Source organism: Barbus barbus (genome assembly GCF_936440315.1).
Source record: "Barbus barbus genome assembly, chromosome: 18".
In the NCBI taxonomy this organism is placed as follows: Eukaryota; Metazoa; Chordata; class Actinopteri; order Cypriniformes; family Cyprinidae; genus Barbus; species Barbus barbus.
The window spans coordinates 11,545,800-11,573,748 of NC_136746.1; the positions used below are offsets into that span (position 1 = coordinate 11,545,800).

The 27,949-nt window shown below is 39.3% G+C and overlaps 1 protein-coding gene across 2 annotated transcripts; it reads right to left on the reverse strand.

Moving 5' to 3' along the window:
• Window positions 1-38: 38 nt before the first annotated feature.
• Window positions 39-27,944, reverse strand: LOC306884034 (eukaryotic translation initiation factor 2-alpha kinase 3-like). Of its 2 annotated transcripts, none has more exons than XM_079439651.1 (17): window positions 27,291-27,944; window positions 17,946-18,075; window positions 10,677-10,871; window positions 10,412-10,542; window positions 9,922-10,216; window positions 9,659-9,824; window positions 8,894-9,034; window positions 8,697-8,819; window positions 8,363-8,589; window positions 8,146-8,258; window positions 6,790-6,912; window positions 6,534-6,683; window positions 4,812-5,499; window positions 4,547-4,720; window positions 4,119-4,220; window positions 2,723-2,785; window positions 39-2,126 (listed from the first exon to the last, which is right to left on the reverse strand). In XM_079439651.1, exons 1-17 carry the CDS (start codon window positions 27,587-27,589, stop codon window positions 1,947-1,949), a joined length of 3,300 nt encoding a protein of 1,099 aa, XP_079295777.1. In that variant the 5' UTR covers window positions 27,590-27,944; the 3' UTR covers window positions 39-1,946. The 2 variants fall into 2 exon arrangements, with proteins under 2 accessions (XP_079295777.1, XP_079295776.1); XM_079439650.1 differs by having other exon boundaries at window positions 8,146-8,294; window positions 27,291-27,779.
• Between the last annotated feature and the right edge of the window lie 5 nt (window positions 27,945-27,949).

The following is a 27,949-nucleotide window of genomic DNA, read 5'->3' on the forward strand; positions in this document are numbered from 1 at the left end:
TAACTTGTATAAGTTGACATGGTTTTTTTTTAAAGTTTTCATGGGTTGCTTTTAATACACAAAAAGTAATGTGATTTTTCGATTTCAGCATGTCAAACATAAAGAAACTTTACAAATAAAATATAATTTGTTTCACTGTGCTATAAAAGATTCTTGGAAATGCATAATATAAAACATGTCTTATAGCAGGAAACTGCTGTAAAAAAAGTGCATCCTTAAAATTGATTAAAAAAAGCACTTTTACAAACATCATAGAACGTTTATTAAATTCTGACTTGTAAGAAGTCACAATAATTCAACGCACTCCACTGGATGAAGTGCATTCATATACCTTATTTATACCTCAAACCAATCCAACGGATTGATTTTTGTTCTCAACATAAATAAAAACAAACATATTTACATAGATGGCAGGAGACATGGCTGGGCGAAAGAACATGAAAAAGCGATAATCAAGTCACAGGGGAAAAAACAAAACATCTGAAGAACACCGGAGGAACAGAATTGTCAGAACCAAATACTACATTAGCAACAATGAAACAGGCATGAATAAAACAGATTTAAACCAAGAGACTGAAGAAGATCATTAGGCAGGGAAAGATCTGTTTGAAGGATTTGCCACAGTGATCTGAACATATGGGATCAGCACTCGTTGCTGTCTTCACTGGATCGGGTTCACAGATACAGGTTAAGAGCTGAAGGGTCACAAGTGGTCCCTGACGTGGATTACAGGACGTAGTCCTCGTGATTAAGGGTCAAAGGTCATAATCTCATGTACGTTCTGCAGCATAATGGCCCGTTCAGGAAACACACTAGTATTCACATACATACGGAAGCGGCTCCTGAAGGTGCAGAGGCACCCGGTGCTCTTTAACACGACCACAGAGATCAAATCCTTCATCAGAGACCATAAAGATCCACTCTATCGTCATTCTCTCAAACAATTCTTAGGAAAATCCTCCACAGAAGTTTAAAAAAAAAATTGTAAAAAGCAGTTACTACACAGAAAATTCCATCATATACAAAAAATTGAGTCCCTCTAATCAAAATTGTTAAGAAAAATCATACAATCAGTAATTACCTGATATGTTACAATTAAGGGTGTGTGCTGAATATTTGGTCGAAGTGATTCCTCCAGCTGTATCCTTTCTTATTGTGTAATTAAGTCAAAGCACTTCTTATTCAGATTTTTTTTTTTTTTTAGGAAAAATTATCACAATTTGTGTTTCAAAATTATTTGAAATACAGTAAACTACTTTTCTGGCTGCTAATGACATGAAGTATTTTACAGAATGATGTTCAAAGTCTCAGTTTCAAATCACTCAATTCGAAGTCTCATACTGACCATCATCACAAACGTGTCATTCGTGTCTCAAAGTCCAGCTTAAAGGCAGTTTGAATATTTCCACGTCGTCCGCTCAGTCACACGCAGATTCACGTTCATCAAGTACTGTGCACATAAGCCACTAACACTGTAACAGCGAGTGGCTGTAATGCCTCTGAACTTGTGCGTTCGGTCTTGAACGAGCACCATTAAAGCACACAAAGCCTCTCTTGTTTATTATTTAAGCCTATTTACAGTAGAGGAGAAAAAGTACTCGTACAATTTTCCATTTGGACAGGAAAGCACACGTTGCACGACTTCCTGTTTTAAGACATGCAGAGTGAACGGCGTCCAAAGGCAGGTCATTCATCAGCATTCGTTAGCACTGGAAAAACAACAACTCTCCTCCTACAGCAAGTGTGTGTGTGTTTGGCGTGTTCAAATGCTTCCGGAGTATGGAATCATGGGATTGGTCAACGATGAGTTGAAAGAAATGCGTTGTTGGGCTCGGTTTATCTGTACAATAGTGTCTGAATGATGTGCGTTCTAAGAGGTGGTGACTGGTTGTGTTTGTCATCCCGCAGATGAGGCACAGTATGTGTCTTGTCTTTGAGTGGGAGTTCTAGTTTGAGGAGGATATCTGTCGCGACGGTCGTCCTGCAGATGAAGCGCTGTATGTTCGAGTGCGTTGTCGGATTCTGCAGGGCACCTCCAGCTCCTGGAATATAGGGGCCTCTGTGATCTCTGACGCCTCTGGCCGCTCTGCGGGCACTCGGGACAGCATACAGCGTACCATCTGAGCCTGAAACACAAACATAATGGTAAATATTTATTTATGTTTTAATGCCTTATCAGCAACAATGGCTATATTCATGGCAACATTAACAGTACCATTTCAGTACATAATTTACAATAATATAACATTTTCAGCCACTTTATAGTACTGATGAAAATCATATAGAATCTTAACAATGATATTAGTGTGTGGAATAATGCATTTATATATAGAGAGAGAGAACGATTGTCTATTATGAACAAATAACCAAAAGGCAATATCATTTTTTTATTCTCACAATAGAAAATGGTGGGTGAACAAAACTGTATTCTACAGAGTTATGCTGAGTTTTCTATAAAGCTGTTTTGAAACATATGCTATGGTATGTACTATACAAATACAGTATTCTAAATTTAACATTCTAAAACAGGTCTGACAACCGCATTCTGCTGTTTTATGAGTGAAAAACAGTTTCGAATGGAGATGTTGATGTTGTAATTGTAACTTTGCACCTATAGGGGGCACTAGAAGTGTTGTTCATCTTTAGGATTTCACAATTGTAAGGTCCCTCCACCTCCCACCACCACTGCAAAATACCCAGCAGTATAGGCAAACAAACTTACTTCCAGGGCATTGGCCTTACAGAAAGCAGCAGGAAACTGCAGGGCTCTGACCTCTGTGAGAGTCTGAGAGAAAAACAGTTAGATGTTTATCATTCGGTACAATATAATAAAATATTCTATTCTAAATTTTTATTCTTGCATTCTCACAAGTACATTAGCGTTCAAACTTTTTCTATTTTTGGAAAGAAAGAAAGAAATACTTTTATTCAACAAGGACAAATGAAATTGATCAAAAGTGAAAGTAAATACATTTATATTGCTACAAAAATAATAATATTTTTAAATAATAGTAAATATTTCACAGGAATAAATTATGTTAATTTTCTAGTTTTATAATAGTTTACATTTTTATAGTATAAATTTATAGTTGTTTTATATTGTAATAATATTTCACAATAATTTGATTTGTACTGTATTTCTAATCAAATAAATGCAGCCATTGCATAAGAACATAAGAGACTACATTCAAAAACCAAAATCTTACAGATCCCAAAAATCTAAACAATGGCAGTGTTTCCCCTAGGTTTATGGCATTTTGTTTTTCCGGCATAAAAACATTCATTTAAATGTATCTTTTAATTATCTTTTACTTTTTTTTTTGAAAATAAAGGGGATTTAATATTACAATTAAAACATTAAAGACATATTTTATGATTATTCCTTAAAAATAAGGTTTTAATAATTTTAGTGGGCTATTACGTACATTCTACTGAACAATAGGAATATATTTGTGCCGCAATGTCAATATGATATGAGGATAGTTTTACTCAAATGAAATGGTCAAATGCTCATGAAGTGACTCTCAGAGCAGTTCTGGAGATGTTGTTCTGTATTTATGTCCTCATTTAGTGAGGCGGCAGACGTTTTACATCACCGCAAGCCTCACGCACACTTCTGTATGAGTAGCAAACAAAACCGTGCGTCTACGCCATACATTAACACAGAGACACGCAGAAGTCATATTTAAATAGTCGTTTTGCGGCTTAATATTTACAAATACTAGTGGGAGTGGGCTCACTTGTGTGTGCGCGCCTACGTTCGTGTGTGTGTGTGTGTGTGTGTGTATGCGCGCGTGTGCATCGGGGCGGAACTCCGCTGTGTGCATACAGAGCGTGCGAATGTAATGTAACGTTAGAGACAGAAATAACATGCCGTCGTGTAAATAAGACAAATAACGTAAGGCTATTTAGTTTGTTTAATAAAAGAACAAGGTATAGACCTGTTCTATTGGAAAGGTAACTTTAAATGACTTCTGTTGTGATCTGGCGCTATAGAGAAAATAAAATTAAATAAAATGAACTTGACCTTCAAGGGGGGCGGGGGGGGTGGCGTGCCGCCCTGGCAGGGTAATGATAATGGTAAAGATAATGGCAGGGGAAACACTGAATGGTCTTACCCTGACTCTCTCCATCTGGGTGCGGAAATGACAGAGAAGCTCAAAAAGAATCAGGCCGAGGGAATAAATGTCCACCTTGTGAGAATAAGAATTCCCAGACAGCTACAGAGGGAAAAGGAAGAGATATAAATAGTTTTTAAATCAATATATTTTTACATCAAAATAAAAATCCTTGATGGTTACCAGGATGTTATGAGTCTGTTAAGGTGCTCTTAGATATATTGCTATGTGGTTGCTAACTGGCCCAAGACAAAAGAGCCCACGTTAAGTCTCTTTGACATTCAAATCCTTAAATGTGACTCAGGTACCTCCTTTATGCTGGTTTTATCTCCTGCCAGCTTTTTCCTTTGGCTTGTTTTATGTTCAACAGCTGCACTGTTTTCACACTAAATCGTGTGTAGTTTGTGCAGTGAGTGACAGGAACTGACCTGTTCTGGGCTCATGTAAAGTTTGGTGCCCACTTGGCCAGTGTGACGGGCATAGACTGGCATTGGTGTGAGGGTACTCAGCTCCTCGTCATCTTCCTCCTGATCCATGGCGGTGACCAGTCCGAAGTCGCCCACCTTCACCACGTCATCCATTGTGAAGAAGATATTAGATGGCTGAGAGACAAAGAGAAAGAAAAGAAAATGAAGGGCAGTTTGCATTGGAAAAATCCCTCAATGCAAGCACGTTTTCATTTTTAACACCAACCTTAAGATCTCTGTGCATAAGCCCTTTGCTATGCAGGAAATCCACAGCTTCTGCGATCTGCAGGAAGATGTCCAGACACTGAGCGTGTTCCCTGAGCTCAGGAAGACACCTCTGAGCCATCCAGTCCTTCAGGTTCTCCTTCCTGCACAGCTGCATCTGAATGTACAAGTAGACCTTAGGTGTGAGCGGGGGCCGCGTGGCAGGACAGGGGGTGCTGGGGGCCAGGCTCAGAGAGGTGGGCCTTGAAGGTACGGAAGAAGGAGGTCCCGCTGATGCACTATGCTGAGGTTTGGAGCCAGATTGTAAAAGGCACACAGGTGGCACAGGTGTACTTCCGCTGAGGTCACTGTCATTGTCCTGGTGTTCACAGCCTGAGTCCTCGAAAACGATGTCGAAGGAGGAAGAAGTGCAGTCGCCATGAGTAACTGTGCGGGGAGGGCAGAGCTCAAAGGAGTGTGGGGAATCGGAGATCTCCAGGATAGCGTCTGGGTCGGCCTGACTGTCACGCTCTGACATCATACTGTCCAGCCCCAGGCCCTCCACACACACTTGATCCCCAACGCACACACTCGTGTCACCACCGGCCGCACACATGCATGAGGAGTCCACCGGAGAAGGGGTGGCCACAGGAACCTTGACTGAGAACGCCTCCATGTGGTCAGGAGAACTCAGCAGCCAGTCAGCAGTGCTGAAGAAAAAATAAACAACAAGATCCTTAAGTTAATATCCTTGCTTACAGATTTATTAAGATAAAGCAGATTTATTTTTATAATAAAAAATATAAATTAAGAAAAATGTTATTGGACAGGCAGACAAATGTGTATTTAAAATATTAAAAATACTGCAAGCATATATTTACACTATAGGTCAACGTTTTGGAACAATTAATTATTTTGGTTTTGAATTAAGTCTCTTATGCTTGCCAAGGCTGTACAGTAATAACAACAGTAATATTGTGAGATGTTATTACAAACTAAAATGACTTTTATTTTAAATGTATGTTTAGATGCAATTTATTCCTGTGATAAAGCTGAATTTTCTGTATCATTATAACAGTCTTCTGTGTCACATGATCCATCAGAAATCCTTCTAATATTCTAATTTGGTGCACAATTACCATAAACTATTATTGGTACCCAATTAATGATAATAGTTCTTATTATCAATCTTGAGTTTTTGCTGCTTAAAGGTGGCGTATGTATTTTTTCAAAAACGCTTTAGAAAACCGAGCCGGGCCTAGTACCAAAAACTTGTAGCCAATCAGCAGTAAGGGGCGTGTCTACTCATGAAGCAGAGGAGAGAGTGCTCAGTGAACATGACGGACATTAGCTGAGCGACGACAGAAAGATAAAGATGGCAGATAAAAAACAAAAGAGGAAAACGTCTGAGGAACAAAATAAGGCTCGTCTATACCGGACATGACAGTTGTCGTGTTGCGTCACGCTACAACAGCTTAAGTCTGTCTACACTTTTGATGGATTTACATCACATTTGCCATTTTGAAAAATCATTTAATATACATTGGCATGAATATTTAGGAGCTGTCGCAATGAAACACTGAAAAACTAAGCGTAACTTTAAAATTGTTGAATCGCTAGAGAATTTTTGATGATTTTTACAGATCCGGAAATCATGACTTAAATTCTCTGGCTATCCATGACCGCAACAACCCTGTATTTATCAAAAGTCACCAGGTTTCTGTTTTAAGGCCATGTTTCGAACCTTGCGTCTTTGAGCCAGCGTTTGTCCATGTCCTCCTGCCAGCCCTGGGGCGGGCTCTCCTGCCAAGCGTTAAAGTAACGGATGATGCCTGGGTGTTCCAGCTTAGCTAGAGCCTTCACCTCTCGCATGACCTTCTCCCGAGCCAACTCCCTACAATCACAAACACAGCATTAAAGTCAAACATACACACACCTGTATCCCAAATGGATGTTTTTTTTTTTTTTAATGGAGCACTAATGTTTGTGTTGACTGATACCTGTTTGGTAGACGGATCCTCTTGATGGCGTAGTTGCAGTCATCCACTTTGTTACGTGCCTCAAACACGACACCAAATCCACCACGTCCCAAACATTGCACTGGCTCGAAGTCTGTCAAGTACCTGATATACACAAATACAAATCAGTTATGAAAATATTCCTTTGGACTTTGTTCTGCTGATTTGAATCCCCACTGTATGTTGTACAATAGTACAGCTGTGTGTTGGTGTTCAACTGAGCTCAACAGAGCGTGCAGAGAAGCCTACTAAAATGGTTAAATACTGTATAAATTAGTAATTTAAAACATCACTTGAAAATAATCAAACTCAAACAACAAATAAACTGCACAGCAAGAGCACTTGAGTCATAATAGCTGTGCATTTACCCTTGAGAATTTAAAAGCAAAATATGATCATGATGCCATCTGTGCATTCCACATTCAGCAACTGCAAGTCTAATGCACCATGTGCAAACAAGTGTAAACTATTTTCGGAAATGAGTTTGAATATCCTTATTTAAAAGAGGAACTCCAACTGTAATTCTGACTGATGCATGTGTTACTTCTTCATTTAAAGGTAAAGTTAAAAAATGGAAGTGAAATGTGTTTGAGCAACCTGACTGAGCTGGACACTGGCTCAACCAATGGTGCGAGTATATTTGTATGATTTTTTTTCCCTTTGAACTAGTACTAGTTGTACGTTGTAGTATTTTTTTAAACTGGTGCCCTCCTGAATCTGAAAACCCTGGTAAACTTTACATGAATGTTTTCCTCTGTGAAGACATAATACATTATGTTATATAATATGTGTGCCTGCTTGTGTGTATATGGAATACTGCTTAAATTTATATTTTTGGTTTAAAAAAATAATAAAAAAGAAAGAAACCAGACCTCATCCATAACAGATGGTTCAGTTAAACAAACAATGAATTAATCTATTAACAACAGAAAATTAACAGTCAGTTATTAATTTATAATTAATGTTTATACAACATGCATGTAGCTCATTTCAAATTATGATTTATACATGCTTACGAAATGTTTTCACATTTTCAGTTTGCTATCCATATTTAAATGCATTGATGCTGAATATGACCTTAATTTGTTTAAGTGTACTAGTAATTGATAAATATTAATGGACAGAAACAGAAACAATGAATAGTAAATGCAGATTTAAGTTGGTCTCCAATAAATAAATAAATAAATCTGCATTTACTATTCCTCATCTCGGTTTCAGTTTTTTTTAATTAACATCAACAATTAATTTTAATAATAATTAACCATCTTACACTAACAAGCTATGGACCCCAAATCAACATTAACATCAATATAAAATTCAAAATGCATGCTCACTTACCTAGAAACATATTCACAAGGATGAGTCTCTGTGACAATAATTTCTTTGGGTTCTGTAACGTCCAGTTCAAACTTGCTGTCAGTTTGACACTGGGTCTCAGACTCCTTTCGTTGCTGCACAGATGAATTAAAACAGAGCAACATACATGACTTTTCACTGACATTATTTTGACACTATAAAAAACATAAGATGTTGTGTATATTGAGAGTTTGTTTACCCGCACGTGTGTTGTGGGCGGGTGGAAGAACTTGCGGACGATGTAGGTGGTGGCAGCGATGCAGAAGATGATGGTGCCCAGAATCTCTTTCCACCACGGCAGCAGCAGGACAGGGTCTTTCCTTCTCACCTGTGACCCCTCTCCATCTTTCTTCAGCAGAATACTCACTGCCGTCTCATCACGCCGGTTACGGTAACGAGGACTGTACGGAAAGTAGTATCCATTATCTTCATGGGGAAACAGAGAAGAAGGTGATGAGTTCAAATTCTCTCTCAAGCCACATGTTCACAGTCAAACCAAGTGTTGAAATGGACTGAAGGACTGTTGTTCTTACCATACGGGTACTGCAGTATTGACAGAGCGCCATTACTGTACTCCTCATGAGAAAATTTATCATTATTAAGACACTTATCAAACTCCTCAGAGCCCACCAGGACTGGAGTACGGGAAGGGGAGTCTAGGGGGAAATGGACACGTGTTATTGACAACATCACATTCTTTTTTTGTGTGTTTGAGGTGTAATATACTTACGGATAAGGGGTTTCCATTTGACCGTAGGAGGTGGGATCATGTCACTGTTACTGCTCCACCCGTTCAGAGCTTTCTGCTTCGATGGAAACTTCTCTGAGATTCTCACAGAGGACTGGAGGTACAGCTGACCCTGAAACATTCCTTTAATGAGAGAGAAATCATGTTTTAGATTCCCATTACATGCCTCTATTTCTCAAAAAAAAAAAATCACGCGTCTCAAATGTATCTCCTGAATTTCCCTTCATAATAAAAAACTTCATTCAAAAACTGCATGTTGTGTTTACTTGTATCTTTGATTAATGTTTCCGATCAAACAAATGTAAATATTAAAGTGTGACAAACATGCAAAAAAATCAGGAAGGGGGCCAACACTTTTTCACACCACTGTACAATCCCTGCTGGTACTGAGACTCGAACCTGTGACCTTCAGGTTACAAGTCTGACTTTCTAACCTTTAGGCCACAACTGCCCCTCATCTCTGACATCAGAAACAGTCAACATTTTATCAGTGAACAAAAACTTTGCTAATATCACCAATCAGCTCTTGAAGTACCTGTTGATAAATGGATACCTTTGTTGAGCACACCCTAAATGACAAATGATCTGGATGGAATTTTGCCTACATTACTAACTTCTAGTGGAGAAACAAATGAGGGGGTGAGAGGTTAACATTTCCAAAAAAAAAAAAAAAAAAAAAAAATGTACCCCCCAATAAGGGCCACCCTAACGCTCATGTGTGTAAAACAAATGTCAAGTGTGTGTTACCCAGGTAAACGCTGGACTCCGTGGCCCCACGGGCCTCCTCCATGATGTCATCGTCCTCCTGAGCCTCAGTCTCAGTGTGGGAGTTATACGAGGTGTCATCGAACAGGCTAATGGGCGTCACCTTCCCCCCTCCTACCAACCATGCAGACGCAATGGGTATGCAAAACTTTACAAAAAGGAAAGAAAAGAAACCATGAAAAATGTGAAATCACAAGTTTTAGCTGAGACTCCAAACGGCAACAAAGCAGGTTGAGTCGTGATACCTGATGCTCCCAGATCAGCTGTCCTTCTGGTTTGGTGCTGAAGGCCATGACTTTCCAGTCTGGCACAGAAACCTTAATGACCAGGTCTAAGCCCTCTACCTGAGTATGCGAGTTTGGATGCATATTAGCATGATTTTTGGTTTGTGCGTCCGTCTCCTCTTGGATGACGCTTTGTGCTTCACGTCTGACCTCTTGCCATGTCTCCCCATTAGACGCCTCCCCCTCAAGGAAGTTGAGGTTGGACTGAATCTCAGGGACGAATTTTAGCTCAAAGTTTCCCACGCTGAAGTTCCATCTAACAGGGAGAGAAAACACAGAACAATTGGCATTTTACTAGGACGACTACTATTCAACAATTGCTTTTCAATATCAAACTGCGCAATGCTGATACAACCTAGCGTACCGTGCATCCAATCTACTTCTGTATCATTTATGAGATCAAAAGCAATGTCACATGAAGCGCTCAACAGAGCCTGTGGGTATTTCTTACTTCTCAAACCCGTTACGAGGCCTCACGGCTCTGACAGTTTTCTGTGTTCTCTGGAGTAACAGTATGTCCTCTGGGTCTCCTTCCTCGTCCCCCCACCGACTGCAGCCCACCGCTGAACAAATATACTTCAACTACAGAGAAAAAGAGAGCGAGGTTAAAGCTGACAACCGATACTATATGATAAAAGAGTTTGCATAGTGCCACAACAGCACATCAATCATTTATTCTTTTAAAAAACAATTGGGAAAAAAAGGGTTTGAATTACCTTGCCGCTGTATGCGCCAAGGCCATACGTGGTGAGGGACTTGCCACCTACAAGCACAGTGTCCTCTCCGATGCGGTACGAGGAGTCCAGCAGGGACTCGACACTGAATGGAACAGCCTCCATACTCTCCCTGTCCCTGTTCCACTGAAACAGAGCTCCATCCAGAGAGGGTATGAACATCTTGTTCCCAAAAATCTGAAGAACAGAAAGAGGTCATAAGAATCTTATTGTTTTTGATCTGATTGTTGTGGTAAGTCGAAGTGGCACATGATTTTTATCTTGGGAAATATTTCACGTTTTCGATCATCAGCAGCAGGGTGGATACAATGAGCAGATCATGATGGATAGAGACAAGGGGACAGACAACACTGAGACTTTGACCAATCAGCTTTGAGTCTGTGTGTGGCATTATCACACTGTATGCCATTAACATTTGGCGCTTGATCTCCTGTTGTCCGAAGAGTTACACAATCCGACATGTCCTTAAAGGATGAACAGAGACAAACGGGTACAAGTATCCTGAACACACACATTGATCAAAAGAAAAGGCCATTATATAAAGGATGTTGTAACTGACCCTAATCCAAAAAGTGATAACAGCTCAAACAGACACTTTAGTGAACGGGGGGGAAAATCACTGACTTCCTGTTGTGCTAAATCTAACCTTGACACCTGGTATGGTCCAATAATAAGATGAAACACCCTGAGAAAGCAAGCACCTGGAAAATGAAAACAGCTGCTATGATTGGCTGAGAAATGAAGAGATTAGCTCATCTGTCCATCATGTCTGGGAGGGCGGGGCTAGTGAGGAGCTTGCAGTGGTACTGAGGGTAAGAGGTTTAAAGAGTGTGTGTGTTGCAATGATGACTCATCACTGTGCTACATTGAGTTAATCCATCATGTGATCTATTTGTCTGATCTCCAGCTCTACAGGATCTTGGCGTTGGGTGAGACTTGGGTCATCCTCAGCCAAACTATATCCTGAAATCAATGAACAATTAAAGCCAATCAATTAGAAGAGCACGAATTTAACCCCAGCCGCTATCCAGAACGTCATTAATGCCATTAGCTGTAACAGAGTGCTTCTGGAAGTCTAGTGTCAGCTACATAAAATCTATTTAAAAACTAGTTCTCAAGCAAAAAATTGATTGCTTTGTCTCAATTAATCAAACTATATAATAATGTATTAAATCGATCTAATTATTTATACAATTTTATAAAAAAGAATAAAAATTATATATATAAATATAAAAAAAAAATCTGAATTTCATTTTGAAAACTACATTTATTTCACATTTACTTTATTTTATAAAATATTTATTTTAAAGAAAAATAAACAGACTAAGCAAATCATTCCGAAAAAAAAAAAAAAAAAAAGTTAGTGAACAGTAGCTAATTTAATGAACTACACCTGTGATTACTCCCTAGTTACTTACTAGGACATTCTTGTGAACTTGAGAGGAACTGACTACATACATTCACAACTGGTTAAAAGTTATTAATATAGCTTTATTTTTAAAATACTACTTTACATTCATAAAAAAAAAAACAAAAAAAAAAAAACATGAAAAGCCTTGAACATGAAATTAAAATAACTTTTCAGAGAATGAATTTAACACAACAAGGAGGTTTTATCGCTTGCATGAAAGGAAGACCAGCTTTTAAACCTCTTAACTACAAGCTGTAAATGTAAAAGGTCGGCTGCTTTTTACAAAGTGTGTAATTTAACCTCTACAGTATCGCATGACAGTGTGCTCTGGTATTTAAACAAATGTGAAGCTTCAGTTAAAAGACATGGCACAAATCTATTTTTTCATCCACTGGATGCCAGGGATGCCAGAGGACTGAAGGACCAAGCTGGTAGCTGGTTATTGAAAATGCTTTCCCTGACAAGGGATATCTGGCTTGACGCATCTCTTTTCTGCACTTCAGTGGCAAATCTGGCATCAACTACTTGTGCATTTCAATTAAAATGCCCCAGAGCCTGTACTTTTGATAGGTCTCAATATTTAAATCAAGATTCTGTTATGTAGTAATTAGTGTTGGGCGATATGCTAAATTATCATATCATCAGCCTGTGAGATCACCGATACCCCATATAATCGTGCTAATTTATTTAATTATTTACTTTTAGTTTCATTGCCAGAAAGTAAACCAACTCCAGCGTAGGGCTAAAAGCAGCCTAATGTTTTTAATATGACTGAATTTGTATTTAACATAATAACAATTGAATAGAAACATTGTAAGTAACTAATTATAAGTATTACTAATTAAGGGAAGTCATGGCCTAATGGTTAGAGATTTGAACTCGTAATCCAAAGATTGGGGGAGTGAATGTCCAGCGCTCTCTCCACCCTCAATACCACGACTGATGTGCCCTTGAGCAAGGCACTGAACCCCCAACTGCTCCCCGGGCGCCGCAGCATAAATGGCTGCCCACTGCTCCGGGTGTATGTTCACGGTGTGTGTGTGTTCACTGCTGTGTGTGTGTGTGTGTGTGCACTTTGGATGGGTTAAATGCAGAGCACTAATTCAGAGTATGGGTCACCATACTTGGCAGTATGTCACTTCACTTATAACGCTTACATTTCCTCAGTTATTCTCTTTTATAGATCAGTGACTGGAACACACTGAGCAACAATCACTGGCTTTCCTTTAAATTTGATCATTCCTAGTTTGTCATCATTTTCATAAAAGAGTAGGGAACATATGGGCATGATATTAGACTGAAGCCTGTAGCAGCCCAACATGAATCAAAAACTTAGTTCAGCTGTGGGCAATGACTTCTGGAATCTTGTTTGACACATTCAATTTGAGAGATTTAGCCAAAGGCAGTCTGGCCCTTGTCTTAAGGGATCACAGCAGGTTTGAGTATGAAGTGTGTCTATGTAGGCAGGATATCCCTCTGTACTCAATGACCTCCCACAGATGATAGCGCTCCACTGAGTCTGACACATAGCATTACATCAAGCAAGGCGCAATCACCTCTCCCTTTCCTGTTTAGAGGTAATCTCTCTGTCTCCCACAAACACAACATATCATTTCACACTTTTCCTGGCACAAAAATCACTTTAGAGTGCACCCTACATTCAGTTTAAAATCAAATAAACACACTCAGGTCTACAAATGACATGCGATCAAGAAAAACAACAACAACTCAAAACATTTACAGTTTACCTAATGCAATATACTCCAGGTTGGCCTACAAAATGATGTCACAACTATATGCGTTTCAGAATGATTCAATTTGGAAGTATAATAAGGCCTGTGGTTAAGCATGTTGTAGAGAAAACAGTGAAAGTCTCTTCACGTGATGTTAAACACACTCTCCTAACAATTTGTAACCATTTTACATTTTGCCAAGTTTTTGTATTTCTATGATCTCATTTGTGTGTTTTGTACGATCTGCTTTTGGCCCATTGAGATTTGGGCTTTACAAATCGCATGTTTTCGAACAATTAAAATTGTACAAAAGTCATATGAAAATCACCAACTAGTCAAATAGTTACATTTTCTCATGAGAACGGATTGACAGACCTTACTTTACTGAGAAATCAAAAACATTTATTCTAAAGATTTCTGAGGGAAAATGCCAATATTCTTCTGGGTTTAAGGACTAAGCAGCACTATTGTAAAACTGCTGATGCTCTTTTGCCTTTTTCACAGCAGATGAGATATTCAAGATATCAGTGGAGTGCCATCTCTCTTAAGAAGTTGACATCAATGACATACCAAAAAAGAAAGCAAAAGAGCCGCACCAAAATGACACTTGTGCATTGTGCTGTTGAGGAAAATCTCACAAAATCTGTCAAGAACATGTCAGGGTCATATTTTCCTGCAAAATTAAAAGAAATAAGTTTTATATCTTACCTACAAAAAAAACAAACAAAAAAAAACAACAACATGAAGACTGTTTTTATTATAGTTACATATTTACCATTGTAATATAAAGCAAAAAAAAAAAAAAACAACAAAAAAAAAAAAAAGCCAACTGAATTATTGAAAAATAATTTATACCCGAGGTGGTTATGCAACAATAACGCAAAGCAGAGTGCCCGTTATTCTTTAAGAATTCATCGGCCTGTCGTCAATTATTCTGTTTAAACCATGGTTGGTTACCACACCTCAAGACATTTGAGAAGTTTTGTTTCAAGACATTTATGCATTTTTTGTCCTTAAGAAGTGCATGTAGAACTACTTTCTTATTTGTCCCATCCATTGCCAACTCAAAAACAGAACTATTAACAGAGGCTTGAGCCATTTATAAGCAGTAAGAGAGAGAGAGAGAGAGCGAGAGAGAGAGAGAGAGATGCATCTGTGAGACTTTTATGTTTTATTTGATTGGTCAATGTCTTTGAATGGCCTTTTAAATAAATGAAATAATTTGGTGAAGTGAAAACTGTCATGCGGCCAAAAGACCATAACCTACTCCACAGCTGTGCACTTACTGAAAGATAACTGCCCACTGTAAAACATTTGTCAACCAATCAGAATCAAGCCTTCAACAGCCCAGTGGTATAACAGGAAAAGAAGAAATTTGGGCTTATTGTGCACTGCCTACTTATATTTAAATTACAAAAATCATTGTACAATTGTAATCATTGTAAACCAAACCATCATCGTAACCATAACCTTATAGTAAGTAATAGATAGTTCACCCAAAAATGTAAATTCTGACATTAATTACTCACTCTCACGTCACTCCAAACGCGTTAAGCCCAGTACACACCAAGCCGACAGTCGGCCGTCAGGCAGTTTTTGTTCGTCGGCCGACGAAGTTTTCTCAGTGTGTTCCGCATCGTCGGCTGAAGTTGGTCCTCGTCGGCTTGTTTTCGGCTGATTCGACATGTTGAATCGGTGTCGGAGCTCGTCGGTCAGTCGGTCCATCTGATCATTCTGATTGGCTGTTCAGCTGGCGAACCATTGCGTGAGGAAAAAACCCTACTTGGCCGTCGGCTTGGTGTGTACCGGGGCTAAGACCTTCGTTCATCTTCGGAACACAAATATGCACCAATGATACTGGCATTGCTGTCTATGGATTTCATCAAAAATATCTTTATATCGGTATTCAGTAATCCGACAGATCATGATAATGAACATGCACATATTGTTATCGTGGGCACTTCAAAAAAACGTGAATAATTATTTATTACAAATTATTCAATTTATTTGTATGCATTTTAAGAATACTTTTCCTATGAACTGGTTAAAATGTACAATACCGCTGTATGCTGCGTCAAAGTTGCATGTGAACTCGTGTAAATAAGCACGGATGAAGCCTGCGTTATACTTTCCGCGTGCGCGAGTCCGCTAGGGTATGCATGACCTAAAAATCATCATTGGAGGGTGTGCGCGAGGCTCTGCATGGACATCTGCGTGCCTCTCATTTTTTGTGACCGTGCGGACAAGAACGCGCGGTCAATAGGCTACAAAACACCAACTGCGCATGCGCAGGCTGTGTGAAGAAGCCCGTTGCTACCCGAACCTGTACAATCCATCGATAAAACAATATAAAGACAGCAAGATGTGCAATAAACATGTTCACATGTTTGTTTACAGTTCAAGCCGAAATACTGTATATACGTATAAAATACATATATTATACTGTATTATGACGATTAAATTACATTATCGTGATAATACGTATACCGTGATAAAAGCATTATCAATTAAATCGCAACATGAAAACTTGATACAGTCATATGCCTAATCTTAATTTGTGTCTTGAAGATGAATGGAGGTCTTACAGGTTTGGAACGACACGAGGGTGAGTAATTAATGACAGAATTTTCATTTTGGGGTGAACTATTCCTTTAATTAAAAATAGTCTGTACTTAATGTTACACTTTATCAATAACAATGTAACCTAATTTCCTTTTTTTTTCTTTTGTTTTGATGTGAAATGTTACCTGGGCATGGTTTTCAGGGATTCAAATGACTTCATGAACTTTGTCTACAGCACAAGCCCAGCAGTTTGTCAATACCTTTATCCTGTGAGTCATATTAAGTGATTCCCTTTGTTGCTGCAACCAAAATAAACAAAAGGCCTTGCGCTTTGAATAATGTGCAGACATACCGGATTTTTGGCTCATTGGATTAATGTGCCATAATTACAACGGTTCACTCTAAAGACTAATAGATGAGAGGGGGTGCACGTGTTTGTTAGGGGGTCTGCATTCTTATGGATGACATCATCCCACACATAAGGCATTACCTCATTCTTCAATCCTCTCAGCATGACTCACACCACACTGTCAGTGGCATCCCTCTCTACCCTTCTTCTCTCTTTTCCTCATTCCTCTCATCTTTCTCTTTCTTTCCCTCCATCCCACCTCCCCCTCGTGTTGGGACAGCGTGTTTCTGCAGACAATGCTGTTTATTGCTGGCCTCTCTCCTACTGTTGAGGCATGCTATAGGTGACTGCTTTCCACTGGCGCCATGGCGAGGGCCAATCAGAAGGGGGGAGACTGCTCTAATCACCGAGCAGAATGCCTTGCAAGGCACCGCCTGAGCCAATCAGAATGGCTGGTTGCTAGGCACCCAGAGGTAAAAGGGGAGGGGAGAGGAAGATTCCAGCCAATGAAGAGGTTGCTCCCACAGCAGCCAGGCATTTCAGGTTACCGCCAAACCAGACAGGGGGTCAACACAATCACTCGCACACAAGATAGATATACATATATACACATATACATATATATATATATATTATATATATATATATATGGGGGGGGGGGGGGGGGGGGGGGGGGGTGTAATAGTAAAAACAAATCATGACCACTAATTCTTAGCACAAATCAAACAAATGTGTGACAATGTACAAAAATCAAATTAGAGGAAGCCGGTTAGTGTAGCGTCAATGTTTTCTCGGTGTGTTTGTGTAAATGTGTGTATGAGCACAGGCGCATAAGTACATCGCTGCCAAACGCTCTTCCTCCAGGCTAGTCTTCAGTCTCTAGAGAGTACGAGTCTGCCATCTATGTGTGTGTGTGTGTGTGTGTGTAAAACTTGTTTCAGATTCAATTTCCTTTGGGCAATGTCTCATTCTCTTCTGGGGTAAAGAGGTTCAAACAAACATCACATTTTCCCACACACACACACACACACTTACTCAAACTGCAGTGTGCATGTTTGGTGAGAAAACCTTCTTATGTTGAATCACAATGCAAAATACTACAAGAAAGCGTTTAATACTTCTAACCAAAACACAGCTGTTGGTCGTTAAGCATTAGCTTGTGTATTTTAAAAGTTGTGAGAAAGTGTGTTCAGTACCTCTGGTTTGCTGAGGCTAGAGGACACTAGAGAGCTTGAGCCCACGTCCAGGTCCCACTGCTTGCGTCCCTGGTTTAGAGGATCCAGAGCGGCGATTCTCCCATCCAGTGTGCTGATGATCACCAGAACCCTGTCAAACACATGAAACACAGGTAATAAAGTGACAAGGGTTTCCATCACTCTATTGTACACTAGACATTTCCCTTCATCTTCAAGTTTTGCTTGACACAGAGATTATAGAATGTATATGAATTATAGCCAATATAAAATATTATAACTAATAACAATACATGGCCAATATTAAAATATTATTTTGTCTAAAATTTAAAAATAAAATAATTGTGTATATACTGTGTAATCCTACAGCTATACAGTATGAAATAAAATTTATGTTCATTTAGAAATTTGCTAAATTGGCATTTAACAGCGGTATTAAAGTATTAGTGTTTTTATTAATGTATAGTTAGCCTACACTATATATTGTGGATACCTACATACTGAAGTAGGTAGTAAAGTTTTCAGCACCAAATAATTGTCAAAAGAAATAATAATAATAACAACAACAACAACAATAATAATAAATCTTCAAGTTCTTATAATATCACTGGCAATATTTCAGGTGTAGGGTGGCCAACAGCAAATATAATACCAAAATATGGATAAATAATTTTACACAATATTGAAATCTAACAAGAATTTTGTAAAATCATTGAAAGTAGTAATTTTTTACCATCTTTATCATCCAGGTCTCACTGGAATAGATGGTAATATCTCAGTGTGATGTCCTAGTTAAATAAAGGAAATAATAATAATAATAATAATAATAAGTCACTTTATTTTAAGGTCCAATTCTCACTATTAACAAACCATTAACTATGACTTTTGCTTCAAACTCCTAATTTGCTGCTTAATAATAGTTAGTACGCTTGTTGTTAAGTTTAGGTATTGGGTAGGATTAGTGATGTAGAATATGGTCATGCAGAATATGTACTTTATAAGCACTAATAAACAGCCAATATGTTAATAATACGCATGCTAATAAGCAACTAGTTAATAGTGAGAATTGGTCCCTAACTTAAAGTGTTTCCTTTCACCTAAAGCAGATGATTTTGGATTTATTACAAGGGCGATTTGACCCATAAACTCTTAATGTCTATAATGTCTACAATTGGCCAAGAGAACTGGGAGATTAAACTGTGCACACCAAACATCACAAACTTTTTGTTCTTTTGTAGTATGCGATAAAAGCTAACAAGAACTGAAGTCTACACAGGACACTTCATGGCTAAAGTGCCAAGGAACTTTTTAATGGACAGGGACAAACGCACCTGCAGGGTAGAGAGCAGGACTAAGAGTGAGGGAGTCGCTTTGATCAAGTCTAAGAGAGTTAACACATCCCTCCAGACATCAACACTGATGAGGTCAGAATTTAAGGGCACTTCAGTTCTGCTCATCCCAATGCTCTGGGCCAACACCGTTTGTTCTCATTCTCCAATAGGATTGAAGAGCAGAAAATGTTATAGCACAGCACTCCTGATTGGCTGGAGGGCCCCTCCAAAAATATGAGGGCTGATTGGTTGTTGCTAAGCAGTGGGCATTCATTGTGAGAATGAATGAGGACACTACACAGGTCCCACCCAGCCAAAAGAGTGATTGAGGGAAAGAAAAAAAAATGAAAAAATTAAGAGAACGAGCGAGCGAGAGAGAGAGAGAGAACGAGAGAGAGAGAGAGAGAGAGAATAAAATGAAGAATAACTAATCCCATTTTCTGGATGAGATCAAAGAGTAAGTGTATTCCACAGGCTGTTTAACCTCAGGAAAAATAAAACTGAGTACAAGGGACTAAAATAGAAGAAGAAAAAAAAACGCTTGAGAGAAATTGTAAAACTAAATTGAAAAGAAATTCAACAGTTTGTCTGACTGACACCTATTCAATTGTGTAGATAAAATAACAAACGGCATAAAAAGTGCCATGAGATGTAATTAAAGTCATTGCACACAAAATTCATTTTGTGATAACATAGTACACTAAAACTAAACTCATACTCTTGTACTCTCTAGTTAACATTGTGTTTTTGTAAGTTGTGCATTTTACTTTCCTCTTCATTTTATTATCTGTTCACTTTTAATTACATTGTCTTTTTTATTTCCTTTTTATTTTATTGCATTTTACTGCCCTTGCAATTTTCTACATTGTTTCTTTACTATTTGTCTCAGTCACATGACTGTTTTTATTCATCTGGCATATTTATGACCATCAGCAGGGCAAAGTAATGGTGTTGAATACAAAAGCACATATATAATGGTAAAATTATAGCAAATGTCAATTTATGCACTATTATTTTCAAGAAAATTAAAAAAAAAGTTTAACAAAATTCTGCATGAAACTGTGAAAGCAGCTTCACTTTATCTTACAGCCTTTTAAAAGTGTGCCTGAACACTCACAAATGACGCTCACCCTTTTGCGTCTCTCAACATTATTCTTGCCATGCTGTTTAACACACTTAGCACTTTACACACAAACAGATCCTTAAGTGCACGTCCACACACCTGTGATCCCTCCCTCTCGCTCTCACTTACTCTCTCGTCTCGCTCTCAGAGGAAGTCAAGAGATTCTCAACTCAGACCTGATGTAAACAGACTGCATGGAAGAAAAAAAAAAAAGAAACAACTAGGGTATCTGAGGGGTTTGGTCCAATCACATGAAGCTTTCCTCTTCCCTCAGCCAATCAGAGCTTAGATGCGTTTCTGCACTTTCAATCAGAAACCACTCCTTTAAAAAACACCAGCCAATGGACATAAAAAGACCACTGTAACCATGCCACCGCGAGCAGCTCTTATCAGCCAAGTGTGAGTTAGCAAGGACCACTGCAAAACACACACGCGCACAATAGGGGCATGGGGAGCACGTGGCCAAGTTGTGAAAACAGAGGCACACCCCTGCGGAGAAGCCGCAGAATTCATGACAAGTTAACAGAGTAAAGTTCTTTGTGCAGACACAATTGTTCAGCATGGATAACATGCAGAAACCTGATACGGCAATTAAGCATACAACAATGTGATTCAAGCAAAAGTTCACTCGGAACTTAAAAACTTGTCATTTTTCACAGTCCCAGAGGTTTCAAAAAATGCCCAGGCTGCTATTTTTCATAGGGACTGACGAGTTTATCAAGTTCCATAAGAAACATCCATAAATGTTCTTCTAAAGATGCAGTAACATTTACATTTGTAGGGTGAAATTCTGCAGACAAAACGCAGTCATCTCAATAGGAATTGGGAACGCGTCCCTCACATGGATTTCAGTTTGTAGAGCTTCAAATATGTGAAGCTGACCATTATAAAGCTGCTTGGTTTGGAAGGGACTTCTAGATAAGCCGTGCTTCATGCATTGCCACACTGTTGACAATGGACCTTCTTTGCCCAAAAACTAATTTTCAGAAATGCGACTGCACCTTCTTCTGAACCCACATGAAAGCTTTATTAGAAGAACAGACTAAAATTGACTTAAACATTAACATTGACACTCTAATACCTCGTTTTGTGGTCTGCAGAAGAAAAAACTAATCATAGAGGTTTGCATAACTTAAGGCTGTAGCATGAAAACAGCCACATCATATCCTTATTTGTTTGGTTGTTCATACTAGTTTAACATCATGGCGAGAGACCGGTGGATTTTTTTAAATAAATAAATAGATCACTTTTCTTTGATTTAAAATATATTTAAAAATTAAAATTTCAGTTACAATTTCATAAGACTTAACTGAAAATTAAAGAGACTTTGAAGGGTTAAAACCAAGTCAAAAGCCCAAATATTGCACATGCATTTTCTGTATTAGTGTATGTTCTGCTGAATAAAAGTTTCCAAAAACACAATTTAGAAAGGGCATCTTTTAAAAAGGACGAGATAAAGACTCCAGAATCCACTGAGTTTCCAAAGTGAAAGGGATTTTCTGCTTAAGTGAGCACACAATAAAATATAGCACTGCAGTAGCATGCAGAGCTCGGTATGGAGCGTTACACAAAGCACTCGGCAATGCATTTCGAGGTACCATCTTCCCCAGGCAACATCCGCAGTACACAAACACGATGTCCATAACTGTATATCTCACTACAGAAAGAAGAAACCCTCACTATAACATTCAACCCAGTCAAAGTGCAGTCTGTGCATTACTTGTTGAATGAGTGATGGACCAAAAAACTGTGACTAACTGCATGACAATGTGTATGCTAATGTAAAAGAGAAAGATGATCAGAAAAACAATACAAATAAATCAAATTAATAAAAAAGAAAATATAACCAGCATTTAAATGAAAAAAAAAAGAAAAAAAAAAATGTGGGTGAACTGTGACTTTAAGGCTAATGCAAACCATTAAAGAAAGTTGCATTTATTCTAACATTGTCTCCTCCATCATGCAGAGTTTCTCTCCACATATTGATTAAAGCATTTACCCAGAGTGTGTGTGTGTGTGTGTGTGAATGCTTAATCTGTCCTCTGACTACATGTCACGTTCTGACACGCCCAAGCTGCTATCTCCATGCAGAACTATAAGCGCTTCTGCCATCTCAGTTGACCTTGCTAAATTTGGCAAGAAAACTGCACTACAGCAATTGCACAGAAAAGCTTTTCTAGCTTATTTTGATGATGAAACTAAACTAAACAGTGAAACACACCTGTATGATTTTTCAATAAGCTCCGACACTCGCTTTGAAAAAAATACCACCACAAACTTGCACAAGAAAGGCATGTCACACAAACTAATTCCATCATGCACAAGTCACTGTCATTTCACTCCTCTTTAACGCTCATCATCTTCCTCCTGTTTCTCTCTCTCTAGCGTGCGCGGTGCGGAGAAATCAAAACTCTGTCACATGGTGCTGCTCTCATCCTATTGGACGAGTCCTGGCCTTGATCTAGGTGGCTGATTTGTTGTTGCTAAGCAGTGAGGAACCAAACTACAGGAAAGCCGAAGTCCTGACTACAGGGTCCTAGCGCCTTGGGTTTTAGGTCTCGATGTCCCCCCTTTACTTTCTCCCTCCTCGTCTCCCCAATCTCTCCCTCTGCCACACCTCTCCCATCTTCCTACCCATTGCTGCAGTGCAGTAAGGTGTGTCCTCTGCAACGAATGAAGAAACGGCTTAAAAGAATCACACCACAAACAGAGCAAAAATCAATCCAGAGTCCAGAGTGAGTGTCGCCACATGACTACAAGTAACAACACAGAATCCCTAAAAAAAAAAAAAAAAAAAAAAAACAGCCGTTCATAAAACTGGTTTTATTTTAATGGTTTGAACAGCCTGAGAGATATTTCAGAAGCGCTCAGGTGAAGTGGAAAAGTTTGCATCAAAACATGCCAAGTTTGGTTCTGATTACAAGACAATAAAACCTTATCGCAAAGTGATGAACTTCACTCCAGATCATGAGATCTTATCAAACGAATCTGACAGTCTCTCGCTAGTTACCTAACCATCAAGTCAGACAAAAAAAGCTCACAACAACAAGCGCACGAACTCTACCCTTCCCTTTCCTTCCCTCCTGCTCTCGCTCTCCCTCTCTCTCTCTCTCTCTCTCTCTCTCTCTCCCCCAACTCAAATTCTGAGCACTTTTTCTTTCCAATCTTCTAATTGGCCAACAAGTTTGCCAGCTCGACTCTTCTGATTGGCTGTTGCTAAGCAGTAGGCAGTTGGAGCTAGACGTCTGGCAGAGTTTGCACCAGGCAGTGGAGAAGCGGCATCACCGTGAGTGTGTATTTGTGTGCGTGTAAGAGTGAGGGCACCTCGAGCGAAGTGTTCCTTCCAAAAGGTCCCTCGGGAATCACCAGCAGTCCAAAAATACACACACAGAGGCAAAGCTGAGCTACATTAGTCTATAGGCCATACCTGGATCATGTTCACGAATGGAACCACCAAACCAATTTAAAGGAGAAAACATACGTACCACAAACTAATTCAGTTATCTGTGCATTTAAACAGCAGTTGTGTTGCATAGCCTTTGCTCTAACAGCAGCCTGGGAACTGGCGTCTGGTTGGTTGCTTGCTTGATTCGTCTGGAAGATCTTTATAATATGTTGTTGTTTTTTTCTTCCACCTTCACTAGACTTAATGGACTGAGTAACAGAACAAGTTGATGAGAGCATCTTCATTACAAGTGTTCCCCACAATCTTTGCTTTTGTTGTGAGTAGATCTCTCAAGGGTTAGACTCCCATTTGCCAGTCGACCATGCTGTGCAACACATAAAACTGTCCCAGGAGAACACCATCCCCCAGTAAAACTGTTCCATGTCACGGGGAAGGCCTGAGGGTGTTGATTATCATCGCCGTGTTTTGAGAAGTGAGCACAAAGGTCTGGTTCTTGGTTCATGCATTATCAATAAAAGCCAGACACTTGTTTGTTTATTTATATGTGATTGATGGTTGCTTGAACACTGCACATAAATGCATGAGATGGTTTGATATTGAGGATCATGAGGGGGGGTACATGTAGAAGTGTGAGCGAGTGTTTTATCTTGGCAGCAGGTGTGAAGGCAGCTGCTACTCTCACCCCTGTAGAGATACCAAACCAATGCAGTGTTAAACACACTACACACTATTCCCTGGAGTGTGCATGACACATATAACTATGCCACCAGAAACAAAGACCAACCCCTCCTTCCAGTGATATATGACTACTGTCAAGACAAAGTCCCAGGAACTTCACATTAAAGCATCATCGCTGAAGTGGTGTTTAAAACTGGATTTCCAGCGGCCTATTTATTCGCACAGATAAAGCATCATTGCACTGATCATTTTAAACATATCTTGTAGTGCATGGAAGTTGACACTTGTATAAACCCCAACTACGTTTTTTTTTTTTTTTTTTTGCTGTTTCTTGGGTAAATGTCTTTGTGGTTAGTGTAGAGTTGCAAAAAGCATGCATGATATTTTTAGTTATTTCCTCTATAACCTGCAAATGATATGAATCTTCTCTTTATTAGGCTGTTTAAAACAAGCAGCCTTTTCAATATCCAACGGAGGTGGTCCGTGCCATTCAGGTGTGCAGATAACTGCTGCTACGTTGCTATCAGCAACACCAGAGCAAGTGCATGTCTCATTCACTCGAATGTGTTTTGAAGAAAGTTATTAACCAAACAGGTTTTGTGACCTGACTTCCAAAGAAGAGACCTGATACATTTCTCAAAATATCTTCTATGTTCCACAAACGAAAGTCTCAAGAATTTTCATTTTTGGGTAAACTATCCCTTCATATTAAAAGCTCAAAAGCAAAATTTGCAATTGAAAATTCGCAAATGTGTGTCTAATACATTCATAATTTTGCACGAAAATTAGCAGATTTTGCGCTTTTAATGTAAAGGGATAGTTTACCCAAAAACTTCAAAAACAACTTTTGTGTTTCACAGAAGAATGAAAGTTGTACATGTTTGGATTCGGAAGAACATAAGTAAATGAGTAAATAACAGAATTTTAAATTTCCATTTGAACCATCCCTAATATCCCTTAAAAGCAAAATCAGCATTTTTAGTGCAAAATTAATTCCCCCAAGTTAAATTAGATATAAAAATAATTAAAATAAATTCAAAAAATAATTAAAAACTTAATTAAATTACACATTGTTTATATAATTATATATGACAATAATTTTTTTTTTTAAAAAACAATTTAACAAGATATAATTTCTTGATAAGTTCCAAAAGGTGTCTGCTTCAACACTTCCTGAACACGATAACCATAAACCAGAGTAAAATATATATATACACACATGTATAGCAGTTTTCAGATGTAACAGAACAGTTCATCTTTTGCCTTCAAAGGTTTTTAAAGAATCCTCAGCACTGGCAAACCGTATCCACCCTAAAATTCCTTGCTGTAGTTCAAATGAGGGTCTCCTGCTCCTTCTCATGTTATTTTCATTTTTGGAACACAGTCTGTTCTAGGTACTTCAATGTGTTGTTGTTTCCCTATTTTACCTCTTTTTCTATAGCCTGAGTCTGTAATTATCAGGACCGGACTCTTGTGCCAACTTGTGCTTGTTTGGAAAAATCCTCCATTAATGGGTGCGCCACATGTCGATGTGACAGCATGTCGATGGCAAGGCAAGGTGTGACAGATTTTTTACTGCAGTGGAGCAGATCAGGTGTTCCCAATGATATTAGCAGCTCCTGTGACATATTTGTAGAAGCAACATCTCCACCAAAAACAATATTCAGCTTCAGCTAAAATAAAAAAAACTTAACATTTTTACAAGGAGGGGAAAAAACATTCACCTTAAAGCTCAAAATGTCTTAGACAAAATGTTAGATTAAAAAACAACAAACTAAAGCACCAAAACAGTTTCAATTAGTTTTAAAGCAAGACCCCCGAGCTCCCCATCCACCTATTCGACACTGCTTCTCTCTAAGGTGGGGCAGGGGGCTCGGATGCGGTAACGGTATGCGGTAGTCAGAACGACTAATTCCCGCCACAAACAAAAACAAAACATCCCGAAAGTTGGAGTCTGGGCGCGGGGAGCACGCGTCTGTAGTTGCGCGCTGGGCAGCGGTTTAAGTGCGTCAGCGCAGCCTCCAGAGACCGCAGTCTGCCAACGGACACCGGCTTCCTTTGTAATAACTGTAGTATAAACAGAGAAATAATGTCTGAAAACAATAAGTTCAAAGTTCAAAGACGTCTCTCCTCTAATGGTACCGTAAACTGTCGCTTTTTGGCTTCTTTAAGTCGGTTTACAAACAACATTGAAGTCAGACTCAGTCAGGCTGACATGCATCGCACGCCCACACTCAAAACACTGCAGCAGTTCTCAAGACAGGAACAGGCTCAGGCTGCGACAGCAGTAAAACAAGTTTTGAACTCCAGAAAACAGTTCCGTTTATATACCATAAGGCAGTCCAAGTACATAAGATGCTCTTAAAGTTCACAAACACACACTCAAGCCATTGAGAGCGATAGGCGAGATATAAGCGTTCTGCACTGGCTCGGAGACTGCTGTCAGTCATCTGAATCTCCATAGCAACAGAAAAATTCCTAACTTAACAGATTTTTATTCTATTTTTATTTTTTTGCGTACAAGTAGCCATATTATAAATGGCAGCGTGAAGTCTATCTAAAATGATCTGCTGTCACGCGGATTTAATTTGGTAATGTAAATATTTGCACACATTTATACTCTCTTCTTGGCCCAGCGGGGAGAGGTCGACTGCTGCAAACATCCGCCCATCACGACCTCCAGCTCAGCTGCCTTACGCAAACTTTACTGAAGTTGAATAAGACTACAGAAAGTAACGTGACAACCTAAAAAGCGTGTCACGCCCAGACAAACCGAAAACTTCTGCTATGGCTCGGTGGAAACTGCCTACCTCCGCTGCTTGTGGAAGTTAGCGTCGCTGTCTCCAGAAGGCTCTTCGCTCTCCCCGGTCGAGCTGTACTCGTCGTCCTCTACCGTCACTTCTCCAATGCCAGGGGCTCCTCCGGCGTTGTCCAGCGGCCGCTCCATAACGGCGGCATGTTCCGCCGCCTCGATGTTGGGCGTCGGAGCCACTTCGGGTTCTCTCTCTGAGAAAGACTGACTTTGCAAAGTAACCGTTAACGTCCTCAAAACAAGCAGCAGCAGCAGCAGGGATGTGCATACGTTTCCAAACTGAAACCCCCTTTCCATTGGGACAAGTGGCACATGAGTAGTTAGTCAATCACATACCAAAATAAAGTGAATTTTAAAAACTAGTCTATAAAAGGCGTTTCACAATTAAACTCGTGTAAGCTATTAGATCTCTTTCTGTTGTCCTCTCTTAACGTAAACATGCGATCAACAGCACCATGTTATTCCCTTTATACTTGACGTTGGCTCTGCCGTGGTAACGTCAAGCCCCGCCCCGTATCCAAACGCCCATTGGCTGCGCATGGAAGCAAATCCCTGTAGTGTGTGCTGATTGGTGCTAGCGTTCACTGCTCGTCTACGAAGCAGATTTTGATTGCGTCCTACAACTGTCTTATACAGTGCAGTCTGTTGACGTGGTCG